This window comes from Hemibagrus wyckioides, linkage group LG01, assembly GCF_019097595.1.
Source record: "Hemibagrus wyckioides isolate EC202008001 linkage group LG01, SWU_Hwy_1.0, whole genome shotgun sequence".
Taxonomy (NCBI): Eukaryota; Metazoa; Chordata; class Actinopteri; order Siluriformes; family Bagridae; genus Hemibagrus; species Hemibagrus wyckioides.
Window position 1 is genome coordinate 12,423,442 of NC_080710.1, and position 23,307 is coordinate 12,446,748.

At 40.7% G+C, this 23,307-nt stretch overlaps 2 protein-coding genes across 9 annotated transcripts in view; both read right to left on the reverse strand.

The window, feature by feature from the left end:
• Positions 1 to 1,890: 1,890 nt before the first annotated feature.
• On the reverse strand, positions 1,891 to 13,000 carry nradd (neurotrophin receptor associated death domain). Its single transcript, XM_058391769.1, has 6 exons — positions 12,678 to 13,000; positions 8,039 to 8,171; positions 7,148 to 7,516; positions 4,254 to 4,476; positions 3,944 to 4,086; positions 1,891 to 3,828 (listed from the first exon to the last, which is right to left on the reverse strand). The coding sequence occupies exons 1-6, from the start codon at positions 12,735 to 12,737 to the stop codon at positions 3,515 to 3,517; spliced, it is 1,242 nt and encodes a 413-aa protein (XP_058247752.1). The 5' UTR covers positions 12,738 to 13,000; the 3' UTR covers positions 1,891 to 3,514.
• Positions 13,001 to 18,288: 5,288 nt separating this feature from the next.
• The window catches only part of nbeal2 (neurobeachin-like 2), a 55,328-nt gene continuing 50,309 nt past the window's right edge, over positions 18,289 to 23,307 (reverse strand). For all 8 annotated transcript variants that reach the window (XM_058375036.1, XM_058374945.1, XM_058374702.1 and 5 more), the window contains 4 exons: positions 23,153 to 23,302; positions 22,893 to 23,041; positions 22,061 to 22,196; positions 18,289 to 20,163 (listed from right to left, as the gene is read on the reverse strand). In XM_058375036.1, the coding sequence (XP_058231019.1) occupies positions 20,041 to 20,163; positions 22,061 to 22,196; positions 22,893 to 23,041; positions 23,153 to 23,302 (558 nt within the window). In that variant the 3' untranslated portion in view covers positions 18,289 to 20,040. The remainder of the gene's footprint in view (positions 20,164 to 22,060; positions 22,197 to 22,892; positions 23,042 to 23,152; positions 23,303 to 23,307) is intronic.

Here is a 23,307-nt window from a genome sequence, read left to right on the forward strand (position 1 = left end):
TAGGCGATTCTCACATCCTGCTTTACAGAGCAGCCTATGAAATCATTAACAGATTTGTGAGGGAGAAAAGGTGCTAGAAGCTAAAATGCTGCATAAAAGTACCAGCTCCTAAGCACCAGCTGGGCCTACAGCACTCATGCTCTTCTCATCTTTAGATGGCAGGGTTTCATCTTCTGCATGGACATGGTTGTGTGTACAGAACCTGGTGTAGCATATTGATGGAATAATAAGAGCAGAAATCATATAATGCACTATGGACTAGAGAATAATTCCTTTTGTTAAAGCTAGGTGGAGAAAGGGGTGTATCTTCAAAAGAGCTAACTTCAGAGAGGGAACATGCATGCCTGATTGCTGGTGTAATTATTTAGGGCTTGTTTTGCTGCATGGTTGGTGGATTCTCCTGGCGCTGACTTCACTGATTCACAACAACTAAAAGATTTTTTTTGATGTGAAAATTGAAACCTTGGAAAATCACATCAGATCGTTTTCCACTTTTATGGTGATCTGTTTGGGTGTAAAAGAAAAAACCTGGTGGCATAAGTATGTACACCCCGTAACTAATAGTTTATTGAAGCACATCTTGCTCCTAATACAGCACTTAATACATTTGAGTCTTCTCACTTAGCACATCTTTATTTGGCAACTTGATTTTTACTCCGCTCTTCCTTAAGAGGATCTCTGAACAGCTGTCTTCAAGTAATTCCACAGGTTTTCGTTAGGATTTAGATCCTAGGTCTCTGACTTGACCATTCCAAAACAACATCGTCTGAAGCCAGTGCATTGGATCTTGACTAGAGCCCATGCTGCCAGCACCATGCTTCACAGTGAGTATGGTATTCTCTGGGTGATGGCTTGTTTTTCACACCAAACACATCTTTTATAATTGTACCCAAGTTCTGTCTTGATTTCGTTAGACTATGACATTTTGCTAAATAGTTTGTGGTGACTTTATTTCCCCATGAGAAAGGGCTTCCTTCTTGTCCCCCTACCTCATAGCCTGGACATGAAGAATCCAAGTGACTGTCACTTGCCGAGAGCAACAAATACTTGCCAGATATTCTGCCGACTCCTTTAATGTTGGTGTATGTCTCTTGGAAGCCTCCCTGATGCACTTTTCTTGTCTTTTATCTATTTTGGAGGGATGTCCTGTTCTCTTGGTAATGTCATTCTTTTCTCTGTGTTGTGTTACACACGTTTTTAACGTTTTAACAATTTAACATTTTGGAAGATCTCTAATACTCCTCTCCTGATCAATATCTTCCCACAGTGAGATCCTGGATATGCTTAGGAAGGTCTTTGAGAACCATGACATCAGCAATCAGAAGAAACCAAGATGTTCTATTAAAGAAAATCCTACAGAAACAGCTGATTTTTATTTTACTCAGAATAACTCAGTTGATGTTATATGTATGATAAATAATTTAAGACCATGAGTTTGAATGTGATTGATTCGATCTGAGCAGTTATACAGCACATTATAGCAGAGTTGAGGGGTGCGGGTGGTGGCTTAGCAGTTAAGGTGTTGGACTGCTGATCAGAAGGTTGTGAGCTTGACCTGTCACTGCTGGGCCCCTGAGTAAGGCCCCTAACCCTCAATTGCTCAGTTGTGTAAAATGAGATCAGTTATAAGTCACCTTTAAGGGCATCTGCCAATGTATGTAACTGCAGGCTGTTTCTTTTTCCCCCTAAAAAGGTTTCCTTTGTTTTCAAATTATTTTTCCATCACACAAAGCAACAGGAGCATGTAGACCTTTTCTATCCAGTGTAGACCAGCACTTCACACTTCATTGTGAAATTTTTAATTACTTAAAAAAAAGCATTTCAAGTCCATTGTGAATTTCAAGTCCATTGTGAATTTCAAGTCCATTGTGAATTTCAAGTCCATTGTGATTAGAGACGCAGTGGTGTGAAATATCCATTTAAATGTTTTCTGTACAAAGACATGGATTTAACGTCAATGAATTTTTCTGGGTAAAAGCTTATTGTAATGGCCAAGTTTTCTTTTTTTTGGGTCTTGTCTATTCCACTAGAGAGAAAAAGAGAAAGAAGCTGGTCAGGGAACAACTGTTTATAGCTGCTGTAACAGGGAGCTGCTGTAATACAAGGAACTTGTCTTGCTGATAATCAATGCTCTTATCTGTAAACATAAATAGTTTTAAAATACAGTTGTTGGTTAATAAATGAAAAATCATAACTGTCTGCAAGTTATGCGAAGAATAAAACTCTTTGGGATGTGCTGATTTAAATCCGTTCAGCCATTTTCTGTACTTATCCTACACAGGGTTGTGGGGAGTCTGGAGTCTATCCCATGGGACTCAGGGCTCAAGGCGAGGAACACTGGACAGGGTGCCAAGCCGTTACAGGACACACACACACACAGACACACTAGAGACAATTCAGAGATTCCAATCAGCCTACGACATGTATTTAGACTGGCGGAGGAAACGGCAGCACCTGCAGGAAACATGCAAACTCCACACATGCTGGGCGGAGATGGGAATCGAACCATCAACCCTGGAGGTGCTGTTTGAGGAAAATAAAAACCCTTCAGGGTTGTAACAGTGACTCCACTTCATTTCAGGCCATATCACCTGACTTCGTCATATATTATTTTGCTTCCACAGCAAGCCCCATCATGCTTGATTCTGTACCTAACAGTTATAAGACTTTAAACGAGTCTGTACAAAGGTTATGCTCCCGTTCTTTACTCACACAGGCTGTTTTTATTTTTTATTAAAAGACAGAAGAGAAAAAAATATCAAGATCGACGGGACAAACAAAACAGTCACGAGGTGCTGCTTCCTATCACTGCTACATTTCTAGTTGTGTACACACAGAGGGAAACAGTGCTTCATGATTACTTGCTAACATTACAACACATAGTTTGCTCAGAAAACAGGCATTGGCTTCCTTTTTTCATTTACAGCACGTGAGTACTTTTGTTACTGTTTGGGGGGAAAACTGAGTCACACATTGGAAGGCTGTGCTCAGGTTTAATGAGTCAGTGAATGTTTCATTAGTAATATGAAGGGGTTTTTTTTGCCTTGAAAAGAAAACGCTCTTCCTCCTGCAGGAGTGAGTGTGGAAAACTGCACAGAAACACTGCATTTGATGCAAGCACCAGGCAGTAACCAAAGCCATCTGAAGCACTCTGAATGACAACATTTACTATAATGTGGTATGAAGAACAAAGGGCTAGGGTTTTTTTTTTCCTATTACAAAGCCAGTATTATGTTTTGTTCTGGCTTGTCAACACTCCGAAAAGGAAGTCTGTCCTCTTCACATAAATACTGAAACAGTCTTGAAAGGAAGACGAGCAGAGCGTCCGTTCTTGGTGGAAAGCGCTGCGAAAACGAGCAAAAAGGCACTTAAATCGATACAAAACAAGCAGGATACAGTTCTTTTCCTCACGTTTTGGAGTGTAAAGTCTTTCCCTGTAATGCAGAAACGAGTGCTGTGCTCTTTTCCTCATTAGGGTCCATTGTTGTCCATCTTTCAGGCCAATGAACTGAATTCAGACCATGGTAATACCTTGATCAGGGGAACTTTGGAGTGCTTTGGCTACATCGTGTCGTTCGATGTTGCTCAGTGCAGTGGACAGCTGCTCGAGTGTTGCGCTGTCCTGTTGCGCCCAGTCAGTGAGCAGCGTGTGGATGGGGTCCTCGCCACGGCCGAACATGTCCACGCGCTCCTGCTCGTAACCCAACATGGTGGCCAGCTGCCTCCAGTTCCGGCTTCCACCCTCACCCAGGAGCTTCTCCACCTCCTCCTGCCTGTGAGGGGGCAGGTTAATGTAGCGCGAGTCCTGCTTGCTGTCTTGCTTAATGCCTGCGAAGAAGATTAAAGTGTTGGCTCAGCATTTGGGCATCCTGCCTGGACGTGTCGCTGGTAACGGTGTAATGTACATGGAGGTGTGGAAGTGATGTGAATCTGCTGTGCTTACCTTTGCTCGGCTGGCTCTCCTGCAGGCTGTGAGAGTCGAGAAACACGCCGCTGTCGCTGTGTAGCTTCTCGCCCTCAACCACGTTGTTCAGCTCCGCAGCTCTGGCTTTCCCCAGAGCCGCCTTCTGCTGGAAGGATTTCCAGCTGATACACACAGACATGTTTATTAGATTATTACACACAGCAGTCAGCCAATTGAGTTCTGATAAAACTGAATAAATCTATAGCCACTGACAGGTAATCAATCCACATCTTTAAGTGTAATGTTGTGGTGTTGCATTATGGTAAAATCTCATCATCAGGCTCCTCACCACTTGTAGGCGACGTAGATCAGAAGTCCCAGCACCACGGCGGCCAGCACAGACACATAGATCAGAATGTTGTTGCCTCCCTTATGGTGCTCAGAGCTAAGGTCTGGAGCTTCAGATCCTGTCACCATTCTGTTCTTCTTCTCCTCGTCAGGCAAAACGGGTCGGCGTGGATACTCCCACGGCCCCTCGGAACCATTTCTCGAAAAGATGTGTAGCTCCCGATCTGCAGGCACAGAAATCAGAAGATATTTCCAGTTTCAACACAGGATTTTTTAGATCTGTACACTTTCCATCATTCTGTTCGGATCAACAGCATAGCAAATAAATCTGTTCAGAGTTTGTTTATAGATTTGTGCGAATGACATGACGTGTTGGTTTTCTCTCTTCCCCCCAAAAAATCATCACTGTATTCTACTGCTTTAAAAGCTTAATAACATGTTTATTAATAGTGACGGAAACAACATCTGGTCTCAGGCAGAGATGGAAGCTATAAAGAATTCCAACAGCCACATTAAGAGGAGTGAGCTGACACTCTTGTTACACACACACACACAAGATAGGAATCTGAGCAACACATGGCTTGAGACCGCCAGCGTGCCAGGCGAGACTGGAGTACCAGGTTGTAAGCTGAAACGTAAGGAAGGAACAACAAAAGACAAATCTCTGTCAGCAAACCTTCATGGGTCTACCATAGTGGAAATCCCCTCCAACCAAATGAATACTTCTCACACACACACCCTTGTGGGATCACTAAACACAGATCAAACATTGTTGCCTTGCCCTGATTAGGTAAGTGTGTTATCTCATGTTATGGTTGTGTAAAAGTGAGAGAGAGGACCAGTGTGGGTCAAGCTACCTTAAAGCCTGTTAACCAACTTAACACTTGACCATCTCACGTTCCACACGTCGGAAAGTTGGAGTAGGTGTCTGCTCTGAGGCACAATGTCAAACTAGTTTCACTCCTACAGAACCTTCACATAAACATAATGATGAAGGTACTGCATCATGGGGACGGTTTTATTAACCCTATTAGAAAAGGTTTTATTTTCCCCTGATACACTCTATAAACTTTCTTTAATACATCACTACAGCTTTCTTTGTTGATGTGCAGGGAACACAGAAGATGGTTTCCTTACTGCTCAAGTGTAAAACATTTCTCTCTCAGAGGTGCTGCTGTTAGCCACATGTTCATTACACAGCAAACACACAGAGTACAGAGCACTAAACTCGAGGACATATCAGCAATTATAACTTAACTGATGCAATTAAAGCTGCAATTAGAGTTTAATCAGTCTTCCAGTCAAGGCCTTTAAACTATGAACAGTTGCAACTGCTTTGTGGTGTTGCTTTATATTTAGTAGCGTGTGAGCTGTAACCGTCATTTGCAACTTGGCTTGGCCTCTATAACCGACTCCACATGCAAATGGGAATTTTGTTTTGGCCGACCAAAAGCAAACGGCCAAAGAAAATGAACAGAAAAATAAACGTGGCTCTGCTGTGAGCCAAATTAGAGCAGAACTTATAACAAATGGATTAATTGGTTATTCTGTAAGGCCAAGCACACACACACACACACACGTAGGGACCACACAGACGTTAATGCTGCTCTGGGTTGGTTAACAATACGTCTTTTCATCAAATGATAATTCAATTTCATTTGTACAATGCTTTCAATAAGTGGCATTGTCGAAAAACAGCTTTACAGAAATATACAAAACCAAATGGTACATTTTAAATTCATCCCCAATAAGCAAGCCAGAGGTGTGACATTTTTGAGGATTTTAGAGGAACCAGACCCCAAAAGGAATTCATTCTCCTCTGGGTGACACCAGACCAGTGTGCTTATAAATCATTTCTCTTCTATAAATGTGAATTTCATTCTAGTTTTAACATGAAGTTTCATCAGGTTTCTCAGCGGTACTTTTCAGGGCTGTAATTTCAGTGAACTCCAATTTGCAACATGCACCACAGCCTACAAATATGTCTGCACCAGACTTCACTACCCACAACACACACACACTTCCCAGTTCATAATCACCTCCTATTGATCACACACACACACACACACACCTTTTCCCAGTCACACTGTACTCACAGTCACAGACTTTCTTTCATTCAGCTCATCATGAAGTATAAACTCAGTCACACTCGGTCCTGATGTTACCAAGTCGTTTGATTCCTAATCTCCTGACCTGTGCCTATCTTGACTTTACCTGATGTTATGAATTTGTTTGCTGTTTCCTCATTATAACTGTCCTATAGAAGCTTCTTCGGGCAGTGGTTAGGCCTTTGGGCTGTTAAATGGAGGATCCGTGTTCAAGCCCCAGCACTGCCAATCTGCCAATGTTGGGCCTCTGAGCAAAACGGGGCCCTTTCTATTCCAGGGGTGCTGTAGTAGAAACTGACCCTGGGATCTGACCCCTAATTTCCAAAGCTGGGATATGTGAAGAAAGAATTTAACCTTGCTGAAATGTATATGTGGCAAATAAAGGTTTCTATTCTATTCTTCCATGTATTTGCATCCTCTCCGTCTCTCATAATCTGACAGTACCATCCACAGCAGCCCCATCTATCTCTAGACAATATAGATTTGGTGTGATAGTAAATGATAGTATAAACAGATTATTCTTCATATCATTTGCTACATTATTTTCTTTAGTAGTAAGTTTCTGTATTTCAAGATTTATATATTGAATTCCAGTTACTGTTTTGTACTTGGTATTACTCTAACTACAATCCAAACACAACTTTCATGTTGTGAACATGAAACATGAACAATCCAAACACAACTCTCAGGCTGTGTGTGCATTATTACACTATTATATTAAAATAATGCCATGAAGTGAAGATTAATTATAATCATTTTATCTAAGGTTTGAGGATCATGTACTCACCCATGCAGAGCGTGTCTGACCTGGCCTGGCACGGCCTGATCTCCACCTCATCCTCATTGCACTGGGAGCATGGCATGCAGGCCTTGATGGAGCTTTTATCCTCTGAGAAGGTGCCTGGACCACATGGTTGGCACACGGTGTTTCCTGTAGGGCTACACTCCCGCACTACACCCTCTCCTCGGCCGCACACGGCACACGGGGCACAGATAGTCTCGGTTTCATTCCGACCCTTCCACAGGAAGAAGCCCTGGCCGCAGTCGCAGTGGGTGTCTTGGGTGATGGTGCAGCGTGCCAGCTGGGGGATACCTAAAGGGCACTGCGAACACAGCAGGCACCTGGACAGTCCCTCAGAGTCTGAGAATGTCACACCTGTGATGTGGGAGAATCAATGAGTGCTTAAATATTATATATATGCTTAAATATTCACACAGCATATAGTGTTTACATGTACACGTCACTACACCATTTAAATTTATATGTATCAAGAAAAAGATCTCTCGAAAGAAAGAAAGAAAGAAAGAAAGAAAGAAAGAAAGAAAACCACGCAGCAGAATTTTAGCAAACAGGCACAAGAAATTATCCTAATTTTTCTCATTATAAAACTTATTTAGTTAGCTAAGCTTTAAGAAAACATAAATACTCTAAATGGACATGTTAAAAATGCAAAGGGGATGTTGGGTAAGGAGCCACTTATTTGGAAATCCAACTAAATGCCACTGGCTAAAAAAATGACTAAATAAAAATGAGTGCTGTTAAAGCTAATAAGTGTGGATTGTATGATACAAATCACATAAACACATTCAAAAGCTAAACCTTTTATTACAATGTAAATGAGTTTCTAAAGGGTTTTATCATCCACACATACCATTTCGGAGTTGTATGAACACTCACCCTCTTGGCATGGCTGGCATTTAGTGTTTTCTTGTGCACAACTGGATGCCACTCCTGTGCCTGTGGGACACAGACTGCAGCACTCACCCGAGGATGTAAACTTCCCGCTAGAACACACATCACCTGCCACCACCTGCACAAACAGAAGCACATACACACTTACTGCTGAATGACAAATTAGAGGTTTCTGATACTACACGAGATGTTGGTGGAGAGCGGCACTAATAACAGCGCTACTATAAAAGAAACTTGATTTTTCTGACCAATAAATGAATCCACAATCCTTTTGGAAAGCGTCTGATAAAAATGCTATTTGGTGGTTCTCTGGCACAAGCACATCAAAGGTTTTGAGCAGTCCAGTGAGTTAAGGGGGTTGTGTTGAGAACAATCAGTTGTTAGCAATGCAAATGAGAGGATCAATAGCCTCTTCTGAAGAACAACACCGGGGATCAGATAACCTTTTGGTGTGAGGCTTTTTATTTACACCAGAACCGCTTTCTGGGAACTTCACACTCGTCTGTCGCACTGGAAATGATGCATCTATAGAAACACTGTTTTCAAGACATCAGAATAAAACGTATGTGGTATTGAGTTAGTATATATTTATACTACCTCAATACCATGTACGAACAAAGGCGAGAGCTGTCTTAGTGCTCGGACTTCCAGACAAGCAATTAAAAAGCCTTTGAGCAACACCATCAGCCTTCAACTTCTCAACTTTGTGCTTATAAGCCACTTTGGATAAAAGCATGTGCCACGAGACTAACTGTAAATATAAATGTACTATATCTAATCCTGCCTAAGTGTCGGTTCTGGCTGCAGTGATTGGCGTGAGTGGTCCTGAAACCTCTGGTAAGTCTCCAGCATGTCTTACTGTCTAACAGCTGTGACTGGCTTTAATCAAACCCAGCCACACACAATGGAAAGAAGATATTAAAACACCAGAGAGAGAGAGAGAGAGAGAGAGAGAGAGAGAGAGAACGAGGCAGGAAGTGAGAGAGAGAGAGAGAGGGAGAAGGGAGAGGTTCTGGGAGGAGGGTAAGGTCGCCCTGGCACTGTGGAACATTACACACATGGGCGTGAATGCAAATGGGACAAAAGAGACCCTGAGAAAACCACCCACTCCCAATTACAGGAAAAAATAAGGCGAAAATGAGCGCACAGGCCGTGGGTATGATGCAGAAACACCGCAGCTGTCCTCGCATGTGCTCTGAGGGAAGGATAGACAGTTGGGGAAGGGGAGGGGACATAGTTGCAGTCCTGAGGACAGGGTGTGGACAGACAAGGCAAGTCCAGCATGCAAATGTGTGCCTAGACCTTTGATGTGTCCACATTTCAGCTCTGCAGATGTGTGAGAAAAGGTCAGCACTGCACTGTTTGAAACGTGTGCTAGGTTTAAGGCAGACTGGCCTTTTCCCCTCCAGGGAGCTGACAAGAGCAAACAGATGTCTAACAACTAACCTCCTGCAAAGCGGGGGAAAAGCAAAACCTCAACAACCTCTCTGATGTCTCTCTCGCTCTCTCTGATCTCTGGGCAGCGTGTGCTGACCTGTCTAATGTGAACACACACACACACACACACACAAAAAGCTATACCCACAGGCTAAAACTTGTTCCAGTCTACAGACTTGGCTCCACATTCCATAGTCATCATGGCAGACTTTAATAATCCGGCATTACAGTTAGAAAAGATGCAGAGCTGATTAAACTTCATTGAGGGAAAGAGAGCTATAATAACAGGATTTGGACTTCAGAATACAGTATGATAAAAACGTGCTTTCAGAATAAACCCTAATGCCGTGTTTGTAGGTTAAAAGGCAAAAATCTTACGTCTCCATACTACCCACCTGCCATATACTCCTTAAGATATCATAAGAATAACTAAAGCATAATAGAAAAGAGTAACAAAAGAAGAAACACCATAAGCTGTTTTAGGTCACACTGTAATGCCATATTAGGAAATTAAGGACCTTTTTAGTTTCCTAATATGGCATTAAATGTTGCCTACTCTATAAACTATGCTGGCACTAACAGTCTCTAAACACTGCAACTTAAATCAAACACCAGACGGTTAAACAGCAGCGGAATGACCACAGGCTCTGTGAGTGGACTTGGAGAAGTGGAGAGACGCATATGAAAGAAGTCCGTTAGCATGAAACAGGCTTGTACCTTTGATCCTGGGGTCTATCACCAAAGATTTTATCCTTTTGCACTGAGGGACTGTGGATAGGTCCCCTAGAGAGGGCACAGTTGTTCAGCACTAGCTTAAGAGGTTCCTGTTTCCACTAGTTTGCTAGCCAAGGACCACCAAAGATCAGCAAGGGCTTCAAAGCGAGCTCTGCCTCCCTTCACGGCTGTCCTGGTCACTCACACACACACATTCACACACAGACACACACACACACATACACTACTGACGGGACTTGATGTATAGGCGCATGTGGAGTGTGTAAGGGATTAACGATAGACTTGAAATTTGAACACATGAGGCCACGTGAAGCTGGAGTTCAGTCAGAAAAATGGTTTTATAGTCACAGCTTCACACACAGGTGTCTGTCACAAACTAATGACTACAGATCAGCAGCAGGAAGAGGGTGGGGCAGTCTGTCATTTTAACAAATAATAAATCATGTAACAAAAAACAATAACTAAAACTGCAGGAGCTTCAATAACATACATGAAAACACCATATCCATCCAAACAACCTTATCTAGTATTTTAGCTGTATATATATTATTAGTTTGCCTAAATGATACAAAACATTTTTTGTTGTACATATAAAATACAAAATGAAATAATGATTTTATTATCAGAATTTATGACATGTCTAACATCAGCTTTTCCAAATCGGACCGGAAAAATCAGACACATTTTAAGTTTCATCCCTTTATTCAGGGGACATTAAACATCCCGCTAATCAAGCAGTCTCTCTCTCTCTTTTTCTCTCTGTTTCTCTCTCTCTCTCTCTCTTTCTCACTCCAATAAAACTTCAAGCTCATTTACAGACTTGTCAGTTAGAAGCTTGAGACCCCAAGCAGTCGCATCAAAGGAACCTGTTTGAGGAAGGGGGTGGTTGGAGTTCAGGAGGACCCCCCCCCCCCCATACACACACACACACACACACACATACCAAAGCCATGCAGCAAAACGGAAAGTCAAATTACTGAACTGCACACTCTCCCCCCTCAGCGTCCGCAGACCAGGAGAAAATGAGGATAATTACTACACTCTGCATACACACAGCCTCAGCAATACTTAAGCTGTGGTTGCCTTTTCACCGAGTGCTGACTTGAGGGACAGATATGGCACTGTCCTCATCCCTCCACACTCTTTCCATGCACGGAATAACACGCATCTGCCTTGCGATGACTTTATACCTAAAGCAAAAGCTAGCATGAGGAGCACAAGAACAGAGTCCACATTTGAAGACATACAGCATAACAATCTGATTAGATCATAGCTTTTCTTTTTTTTTCTGTTTCAAAGTTCTGCAGGATGCCATGTTTTGAAACAGAGAATAAAGAGAGCATTTTTGTGGGAACGATTAGTTTAAGACGAGTGCCGGGACATCTGGCTTGTCTAAGGAAAACTTAAAGCCAGAGCCTGCATTAGGAATTCTCATGAACTGTTATTACGGCACAAATCTCTAACGGATATCAGAGTTTTAGGAGAGATTATGTGTGAAAAAGGACCAGAGAACAAAGTTAAATAACACATTTCTAACCTAGTATAAAAAAATAGCATTAGATCTACAGCCAAAAGTAGTATTTTGGGGATGTATACTTTTCATTTTCACAGTTATGAAAGGAAAAGCTGGCGATTCTGTAGTGTATCAGTTGCTCGTCCCGTTTTATTCTATATAAATGTTCAAATGTAACAGATCTTTAAAAATGGGGTTTTCAAGTGTATTATAATGTGTACATACAGTCTACAATCTAAAACACACACACACACAAATAAAATACACCTATTTGCCCGTGTAAATCTCAGTGAGACCTGTTGTGACTAAAATGTATTACTTAGACAGACAGATAGATAGATAGATAGATAGATAGATAGATAGATAGATAGATAGATAGATAGATACTTTATTCATCCCAGTGGGAAATGTACTAATTATAATCTTTGTCTTTATTAATCATTAGTGTCATTGTTCTTCATCGTCATCATCATCATTAGCATCAATACAAATTATTATTATTATTATTATTATTGTTGTTGTTGTTGTTGTTGTTGTTTACACAGCTATAGTCACGATTTCTTTGTTGGTAAAAGTTTCAAATCCAAACTCTAATCCTTAGCCCAGGAAAAAAATGTGAAGAATTCTGTTACAGCAATAGAAACCAGATTTTTGATAAGGATCAACTATGATAATGGTCATGAAACTGGATAAAGACCTCTTTACGCTTATTATTGCTCGCATTTAAACATTACAATTGAACTTTTCTTACAATTTAACTTGGGTAATGAATCTGTACAGTGTTACAGTTAAAAGGGGGGACTGTAAAAAGTTAGTTATTAGTTAGATTTTATCAGAGGACATACTTGTAAGCAGAAGTGAAACTGGAAAAGCGAAGCTTGCGTGTTTGAGGGGAAAAAAAGCAGTTATTACCGCTTATAACGCTGCTGTTCGACTCACCTTCAGGTTCAGGGCTGTGATGTGGAGGGAAAGAGAGAGCACTGCAGCCACAAACTTCATCTCTGACTTCTGCTTACACGCTCGCAGGAATGTGTGTGTGTGTGTGTGTGTGTGTGCGCGCGCGTGCGTAAAAAGCTACTTGCAGATGCTCCAAAAACACACTCTAAACTCTCTAGGCTATTTCTGTAAACGCTCTACTCTATGAAAATGGGCGCATAAATAAGGAATAATCCCAGTTTCGTTTCCTGTTGGGGTTTAGTTTGTTGTCCGTGAGCTGGACACACTCCGCTCCACGCGCACTTCCATCACAACACTGGAATCTGCGGCGAGCCGCTTAAGAGCCGCTTCGGAGTGCCGTCGTGACGTCACGACTCTCCTCGTTCCTGATTGGACAGACGGTAGCTCGCTAGATCGGGGAGACGGAACGATGAACGGGCAATGCTTGGACAGGGTTAGGGAGAGATTATTGTACTTAAATGGGTGAATGAATGAATTGCAGTTAGTGCTTCATTCTATCAGCAGCCGTAAGAGTGGGATAGTGTGACGAATGAGATGTTGTGCTTCTTTTTCTTCTACTTCTTCTTTAGCATTAGTGGTTAAAGCTCTGGGTTGCTGATCAGTAGGTTGAGGGTTCAAGCTACAGCACTGCCAATGTCCTGAGCAAGGCCCTTAAACCTCTCTGCACCATGGATGCTGTATCAAAGATGTGCTCTGATTCGAACAAGCTGGAATATGTAAAGACTATGGCACTATTCGGTGTCACCCAAAGGAGGGCTAGTTCCACTTTGGAGTCAAGGTTTCTTCATTAGATCATCTCAAGGAGTTTTCCTTGCCACCATTGCCTTTGTCATGCTCATTAAGATTAAATATAATTTGAAATCTGTAATTTCTTTTATTCTTTTATTTATTTTTATATTCATGTTAAGCTGCTTTGCCACAATGTACATTGTTAAAAGCACTATACAAATAAAATAAAAATAAAATCTGATGATGATGATGATGATGATGAGGATGTGAATCACCTGATTCACATGTCAAACGTACACGTGGATTTTAGACATCACATGTTTTGCACACCCTTCACACGACTTTTCATGTCATTTCACAACATGATTAATTTATTTCTTCATTCATTATTATGTTATTTATATATATATATATATATATATATATATATATATATATATATATATATATATATATATATATATATATATATATATATTTAGATTTTCTCACAAGAATAATTCATTTCTTTTTCGCACATTATCCAAGACTCTTCACATGAGGTTACATGTGTGTTCTACGTTATGTCCAGGACATAACGTAGAAAATGAACTTTTACATGATTTTTTCTATGTTACTCACACAATCACATGTGAAAACCTTATAGTCACAGTTGTATGTGATTTCGTTTTCTATAAAGCTGAAGCTGTGGTGGATCAGGAGCCTCAGAAACACTCTTCATGAGCTGTTCATGGGAATGAGATGGGAAAACACTCTGGATGAGATGCTACAGGGTTTATGTGTATTCCAGTCAACATTATCATATTCCTAGTAACATAGGGACATATTCTGTCTCACCTGTAGGATCTTCTTCACTTGAGGCAGACAGTCCGGTCTTTTTTTGAATCAGAAGGATTAAAGGTCTTCTAGATAAACAAGCGGTCAGTGGCAGCGGTCGTAAAGCCACAGGGATGCTCCACATGGAGTCTGGATACTTCAGAGGGCAACAAATGGATACAGCCCCCAAAATACAATGAGAGGAGAGCTTCAAAGAGACACAGTAAGAAAAGTATGTGACTACTGAGGAAAAGGGAAGAGAACAAAACAGATATGTGTCTCAGCATCCACTAGCTGTTTACAGACTCAGTTTAGTAAAGCACAGCTGATACATCAGGCTGCACAGTATGAACCTCAGCAGTAAGTCTGATTCATGTAGACTTACACATCCATAACATATAAACTCAAAAATTACTTTTTTCTTTTCCACAACAAATGTGTTCACAGTGTGTATGTGAAAATGTGTATGTGTCCGATTTTTTGTGTGTGTGACTTTTCAGTCTTGCAGTCATTTTTCTTGATCTTTACCACATTTTTTCCATTTCAGCAAATCAAATCTAATTAAATCTGCACTTATTCATTTTAACGCAGGAGACCTTCCCAGCCTGATTATAAGGCTCCATCAAGGCCAAAACAACAACTGGGTTGCACTGTGCTGTACTGACACTCATTTCAGTGTAATTGTCTGCATTTTCAGTTTAAACGCAGCTGTTGATGTGTATTTGCTTTCTCTGAGTTGCCTTGCTGTTTGCTTCATGCTGTCCACTTCATTATCTTTCAGCAATCTGAAAATGGCAAGCAGTTCAAAGCTTTCCTTGTGTTATGGGTTAACAGATTGGCTTCCTGATATATGCTTTGAATAATTGAACTGAAATGTTAATTACTAGTGATATATTAGTCATTTATTATTTTTATTTTTATTGATTGTTATTTCATTTATGAAGAAATGCTTCAGTGGACATACAGAAAATAGAATTTTACAATTCATCATGAAAGTCTAAAATGTCAGGTCTATTGATTTTTTTTTTTTTTTGAGCACTAAAAACAATCATATTATGGCCAGAATAGTAGATATCAGCAGGTAGATTTGATCAGTTAAAGAATATATAATGTAGCTGATTGAGTAAAGCATGTACGTGCACCATATTACATTCTTTTGAGTTACATTAACCCTTTTTACCAATACACTGTGTTTTATTCTACTGGTGGAATGGAAATTGACTTATCAGACATTTTCAATCAGTATAAACAAACTGTAATTTTTGTTTTATTGCCGCAAGTCTGATATAAAATGAGTCTTCGATGCTTTGAATCTGAATGCAACTGAATGAATTTTCCATGCTTATAGCAATTGGGGCATGTCAGAGAGCAGAAATGGGTTTGATATCACCATTTAAGATATGTGTGGGAAAAAAAAACCCCAAAACTATCCAGACTTTTCTAAAAAAGCTAAAAAATAAATTCTTAAAGCTTTGAGTGTCTACTTTCATATTAACCACCATTGTGGAGTAGAACATGACAAAGAAACGTGATGCTGAACATGAACACAACAAAACAGACCTCTGGTAAAAAAGAGTTACTCATTATTTCTTATTCCTGCTTATGTTGGCAGTAAAGTCTCATTTTACAATATTCAGATGTCAAAACATCTCACAAACAGATCTGTTGTATCACACCGTCAGCCACACTGATGGCATTTACATTGTAAAACTAAACCCATAATCAGGTACACAATCCTTGTCATATTGGGGTAAGAAGTTACAACAGACTGAAAAGTAAAGCAGCAATAAAAAACAAAACAAAAAAACAGCATCGGCTCATCCTGTAGATGTCCAGAGGGTAACGAATAGGTGGTCAGCAGTGAATCTGGGAGTGGTGGAGAGGATTTGCGGTTGTTCGCAAGTGCTTGTGGTTCTAACAGTAAGCACTCAGACAACAAGTAATTGTCAGGGGCTTTCCATTTCTCTTCCTACTTCCCCCTGCCTCAGGACTGGGAAGGAGATACCTGCTTTTATGGAGAGCGAGGTGTCAAGCCCTCCTCCCATTGTCAGCCTGGCAGATCAGAGACAGAATTGCGACCATAACCAACATCCCCTCCTCCCCACATCCCCCTCCACTCGTTCCTCTCTCATTCTGCCTCTCTCTTTGAGCGTGCTCTGGCTGGCAAGGCCACAGGCTGTCTCCCTCCAACCTCCCCCCCTCCCCAGCTCTATTGTCCCCCTTGGGGTGTTTATGGGTAGACCTACAGGATGTTCGGCCCACGAGCGCATCAAAGGATTCCTCGGCCAGATAAATGTAGGGTAACTGTGACCTTTTCAACCCTGATTGGGTTGACACGTCAGGACAGGAGGAGGGAGGCGAGGAGGGAGGCGAGGAGTGAGACGTTTTAAAGAGAGAAAGGTTTTTTCTTTAATTGCTGTTAATTTATCACTTTTTTTTTTCACATTGTATGTGATTCAAAGTTACTTTTTCTTTGGCAATGCAAAGCCTTTTTAACATGGCAATAAAGCAACCTGAATCTGAACTTCCTGAGTTAGAGAAAGTTTAAAATCAGACTCTGTCTGCTAAAGCTCTAGGTATCAGTTTAGTATATTATGGTCACATATTAGATATTGGTTTACAGGCATGCTGTGGTTATCCGGAACCATGAACAATGTTTTATTTGCTCTTTATTTATTATCTTCATCTCCAGTAATTGCTTTATCTTCTACCCTTGTCAGGAACATAGTGTCTCTGGAGTTTTCCCTTGGAATATCTGGAGAAATCCTGAGACTGTTCAGTCTTGATTTTTAAATCAAAACAATTAAATACACAAAAGTTGCTCAATGTTCTGGAAACATCTCCTTAGAAATATTCTAAAAATCCAGTTTGTTTGCTCGTACCATGCATAGATAGAGCACAAGCCTCTTAATACTTACTTTTGACTCAGCATTAACTACCATGTACATTGGAGATGGTCAAGTAGAGCTGATAAAATTAATCAGTCATTTAAGAGAACAATTAGAGCTTAATTATGATTATGATTTTAATTGTTAATTTAGCTGAGCATTCATACATTTATACTTAAACACTTAAGTGAAAACACAGAACAATAAGGTTAGAATGTGAGAAAGCTTCTTCTAAGCTGCTTATGTGGACTTGTTAACTGAATTATGTTGTATTATACTGAAGTGGGACTGAACTGCATTTTGTAACCAAAGAAGGAGCAGGTCCTGGGGTTAGGGTTAGTGTTTGTGATGATCCATAGTCCTCCTGGACTTTTAAAATACTTAAATTTCCAATACTGTAATTTCAGTGAGGTCAGGACACAGTCTGAATGGGATGCAGTGTAATCCGTTTCCTGACATGTCTGGAGTTTATTGTAATAAATCGTTTATTAACACAATAAAAAAATCGCTTGTTATGAAGCATGTAAAGACCCACCTCTTGTTTTTAAAAAAATATCTCTGTGCTCTTCTTGCTATATTACCTCCTAACAAAGTTTTTAAACTGGCCTTAGAGAACCAGTATCATTGCATTCATTAATAAAGACTTCAAAGCCCTTCTGTAAGTCGCTCTGGATAAGAGTGTCTGCCAAATGGCATAAAAGAAGGAATAGAAAATCATAATAATGTATAAAGTCATCTCCCATGTTTACATACAGTGCTCTTGTATCAGGCAGCTTAATCTGGTACACAACCGCAACTGTTATTGTGCTGTATGATGTTAAACTATTTATCCCTCCTGATATGCCAGGAGAAGGATTACATTAAATCCCATACAGAGTGTATTCTCACCCGAAGGTACTGGAAATGAGGATATTAAAAAAAGGAGTATGAACCCTGTAATAAACACTAAACCTAATCCCAGGAGTTATTTCTTCTTTTATCATTCCCTCAAATACACACACACACACACACACACACACACACACACACACACACACACACACACACACATATATATATATATATATATATATATATATATATGTGTGTGTGTATATGTGTACCACTGGGATCGTCTTCAGATATCTGATATTCAAAATAAGGCAACAGGACAATTGAGAAACATGATGTATTTCAAGTTTATAGTGGAAAAAAAAAAAAACAGAAACAAATTGAGAGAGACAGACTGCAAGGTGTGCGGTGATTAATAAGCACCAGCCAGCTACGAGGCTGAATGCAGCAATATGATTTGTGTGAAGACAAATCTCCCAGCAGTGTGCGTGCCAGAGCTCACTGCAGGGCATCTCTTCACGTCGTTTATTCCCAATGTGTTTACTCTGAGTGCAGGGCATGAACAGAAGACAAGCAGCGCTACGAGCGAACATGAAAAGACTCATTCACTCCGCAGAGCAGCGTTCACTACAAATGAGACCGGACGACATGGCTTCAGTTTGACGAGCAAATTGTAGTAGGAGGAAAAAAAAGTGTGTGCACTTGTGTTGGGGTGCTGAGGTGCGGTACAATCGAACAAAACAGCATTTGTGAGTGCTTAAAAGGCATCAAGCGTTTATCATTTGCCGGTGTTTGACTCGCACTGCAGGAGAAGAAGCGAGGAGGGAAAGCTGGGTGGTAAAGAGGACGTGTGCTGGGCGATCCTGCAGCTCGAGCGCAGCGTAACTGCATTCCCATGTGTTCCACAGACACCCAACACTCTTCAAAGGATTCAGTGTTTTACCAAAAAAAAAAAAGAGAAGAGAAACACATACCAGTGTGGACGACTCAAAAAAGGCTGGCATTCTGCCTAACGCCAAGACTTACATCCATGAAAGCAGATTCGTGTATTGCTAAGAGTTCGCTTCTAATGATTTGAGTCGTTGAGGCACTTGACAGCTTATGAAAGAATGGGGCAGGAACGGAGAGAAGAGACCAGGGCTAGAGTTCCTGACGGGATGAGAAGGAAAGAAAATATACACTTCCACAACAAGGTTTTATCACAGGAATCAGAAAGGCACTTCTTATAAGATAAATGAAAAGAAAAAACAAAAAACCTGGAACCAGTGCACAAGCCCACTAAAAAAACTACAAAACAAAACAACAACACAATGCAACTATCAAGACTGGAACACAAAAAAAAAAAAAGTGATTACAAATATAGAATTGTGTAACAGTGTAGTACAATATAAACACCAGACAGAAGCTTTTAAGGCACAAGTTTTTTTAAAAACTCGATAGTGCATTAAGAGCAGAATATCAAGCAAATGTGAAAAAGACTAAACATAACCTGTGCATTGATTATTGCTTTAAGCAACAGCTTGGAACCACGAGATATACACACACACACTCATTCAAATACATAAGCGAATGCTCTCGCGTTCTCTCTCTCACACATAAGCCCACGCTCACACACATACACACACTGGTAGATCTTTGTTGGTATGTAAGTGTGTGGGTTGTTTAGTAAAGTTTTACACACTCGCAGCACTGCAGAGCAGGAGTGAACGCTGCCGCCACCGACACACTCCAGCCATGTCCAGCAGCTCCAGAGAGGTGTGTGTGCTCTCAGCTTCATGCTCAAAGTAGCCGGTGTGTGTTATTCCAGAATTCCTCCTGGTTCTCAGATCAACTCCACTCTCACATCGCAGTTCATGTGAGTCTAAGCCTTTCTATCTTTGGAATGATTTCTACTTAAAAAACAACAACAACAATCCAAAACAATAAAATAGAAATGTTCCTTTCCCTTTAAAAAAAAGTGCAGCTTTGGACGACTCTGTTTTATTCCATAAAACCAGAGCAACAGCCCCAAGTACATCGACCTGTGATCAGGGTCAGCATCTCAGGGGTGTGTGTGTGTGTGTGTGTGTGTTTGAAGAAGCCTATTGAAGGCATGTGGAGTGTGTTTGATGATCTGAAGGGTTGTACTCAGTCTCTCCTGAAGACACCTGAGAGATTCTGCGTGTTGATCCCCAGAGACGACGAGTGAACTTGCCTGAGCTCACCTGAATCAACACCAACACAAGGAGAAAGTTTTACTTCCACAAATCACAAATATACTTACACAAATACATAAATGGCTTGGGCAAAATTATGTTTATATTACTTTCACAAATTACAGGTCCAACTGAATTTGAAGAATCCATTCGCAGCTCAGGAGCATCACAGCTCTTTTCACAGCCAGGATCTGATTACAACCTGAACTGATTAGACTCCATTTTGTGTCCATTTTGCTTTGGCACAAAAAAATGTGATATTTACTGTGTGAGAAATTCACACTTAGCTAGCAACATTTTATACACCTTTAGGCAGACCTTAACTGCACTGCACTGCATTTGTTTTAAAAAATCCTTAGCCTATGTTATCATTTAAGGATGGCTAGGTTAAAAAAAAAAAAAAAAACATTTCCTCACAGTTTTGTAAAATATAATTTTGGTTTCTTAAAACTGAAGTGTCAAAAATGGTCTTTCCAGAAATCAGCCACAGTGAAATCGGACAGGTTTACTGAATTCTGTTAAATACACTCTGAACATATGGATCGTTTCCAGTAATTTACTAACACATTAAGTATTAAGTATGAGCTTACATTCACTGAGCACTTTATTAGGAACACTATACTAATACTGGGTAGAGCCTCACTTTGCTCTCTAAACAGCCTCAGTTCTTTGTGGCATGGATTGCATAAGATGTTGGAAACATATTTTGGAGATTCTGCTCCATGTTGACATGATTGCATCACACAAATTCCTGCAGATTTTTCAGGAGCACTTTCATGCTGTGAATCTCCTGTTGGGTCACATCCCAAAACTGCTCTAATGGATTCAGATCTGGTAACTGGGAAGGTGACTGAAGAACACTGATCTAGTTGTCATGTTCAAGAAACCAGTTTGAGAGACTTTTGCTTTGCGACATGGTGCATTATCATGCTGGAGGTAGCCATTAGAAGATGGTAAATTGTGGACATGAAGTGATGCACATGATCAGCAACAATACTCAAATAGTCTGTGGCATTCAAGTGATGATTGGTTGGTATTAACAGCCCAAAGTGTGCCAAGAAAACATTCCCCACACCATTATCCAACCTCCACCAGCCTGCACTGTTGACACAAGGGAGGTTGGATCCATGGATTCCAGGGAAATTCTGATCTGTTTGCCTCAGCTGAAATCAAGATTCATCAGAACAGTCTTCAACAGTCCATTTTTGGTAAGTCTGTGTCCACTGCAGCCTCAGCTTTCTGTTTTTGGCTGAGAGAAATGGAACCCCACACGATCTTCAGCTGTTGTAGCTCATCCACCTTAACTTCCTAAGTGTTCTGAGATGCTTTTCTGTTCACCACAAATGTACAGAGTGGTTCCCTGAGTTACTGCAGTCTTTCTGTCAGCTCAAAGCAATCTGGCCATTCTCCATGAATCCCTCTCATCAATGAGGAGTTTTCTTCTGCAGAACTGTTGCTCACCTGATGTTTTTATTTATTGCATCATTCTGAGTAAATTCTAGATGCTTCTGTGTATGAAAATCCCAATAGATCAAAACTATTAATAAAATTTTTTTATTTTTAGAAATACTAAAACCAGCTTGTCTGGCACCAGCAATCATACCACAATCGGAGTCACTGAACTTCACATTTTTTCCTCATTCTGATGGCGGATGCATGACTGGCTGATTAGATAACTGTATGAATGAGTTGATGTGCAGGTGTTCCTAATAAATTGCTCAGTGTATGCACATTTAGTTGATGATACCTTTGTCAAAGTGAGACTCATACTGAATCCACTCATGTGACAAGTTAAAAGTCATTAGGTATTATTCTTACAATTCTATGATTTTTAGATATCACACCATCTTCAACACTTTCTGGCATTATAATAAAACATCAGGTACATTTTAAAGTACTCTGTTACCTCCTCTGGTTTTCCAGCTCCCACCACAATGAGTTTGCCGTCCTCCAGTCCCACCAGAATGTGACTGCTCTCCTTGGTGACTGATACACAGCGAATAGGGAGCTTCAGCGCCAAGGGCTTAGTGGCCTGCCTTAAGCTGCAAAACATATACACACAAAATATTTATTCATAGAACTTAGCAGCCCCATAACCTGGACTACAAAACCATATCCATACCTGTAAAAAATGGTTCTTTAAAGATTTACTAATCAGGCTTAAGTTATACGCACAGAGGGGTACAACTGTCTGGGACTGGAAATATACAAAAAACTAGGTTTTGCACAAACATGTGCAATCATTTACATTCCTGGCATTTTGGACATTTTATCTCATTCATACAACTGAGCAATTAAGGGCTAATGGCCTTGCTCAAGGGCCCAGGAGTAGCAGCCTGGTGGACTTGAGTCCCCCAGCTTGTGAAATTGGAATTTACAACCTCTCAACCACTAAGCTAGCACATCCCTAGCCCAAGCCAGCTTGACTGCACACTACATACCAAATACCAAGAAACTCCAACATTCATGGAAAGTTTCTACTTTTTCATTCAAGTTCTTGTTGATATCATTATGTTGAAATTGTGTCTGTTGAATTGAACAAGAATGCCAAACAGAAGCATTTTCACTAATGCTCTCTGACTTTTTTAACGGATGCCAATTAAGGTTTCCCCAGAGGGACAAACTAAAGACCAGTTAAATGTGATGGAATGTTTTTTAACAGATTGCACATAGCTTCCAGTAAAACCAGGATAGAGGCAGAGCTAATTATGAGGCAGAGACTGATCGATGCTGATTACCTGAACAGGTCTTTAATGTGCAGGTTGCCCTGTAGTGTGCCCAGTATGAGGTAGTCAGAAACCAAATAGAGCGCTGACACAGACTCCTCCATCACCGTGGATGCCAACAGTGTGCCGTTCACAGAGTACACATGCAGCGCATACTTCTCCTACAACACCATGCACATGCATTATATTCACACACATACATAAAACACGTACATCAGGTTCATATAAACAACGTTCGGTACAGAAATGTATATAGGATGTATATGACTTGCCTTCCCCTCCAGCACGGTCTGTGCCACTATGTGACCCTCCATTCCCACCTGCAGCTGGTTCACCCGGACAGAAATGCAGCTCTCACAGGGAGGACGCAGTGTGCGTAGATAGTGACCTCGCCGGATGCTGTGCACGATCACCGTCCCATCCTGAA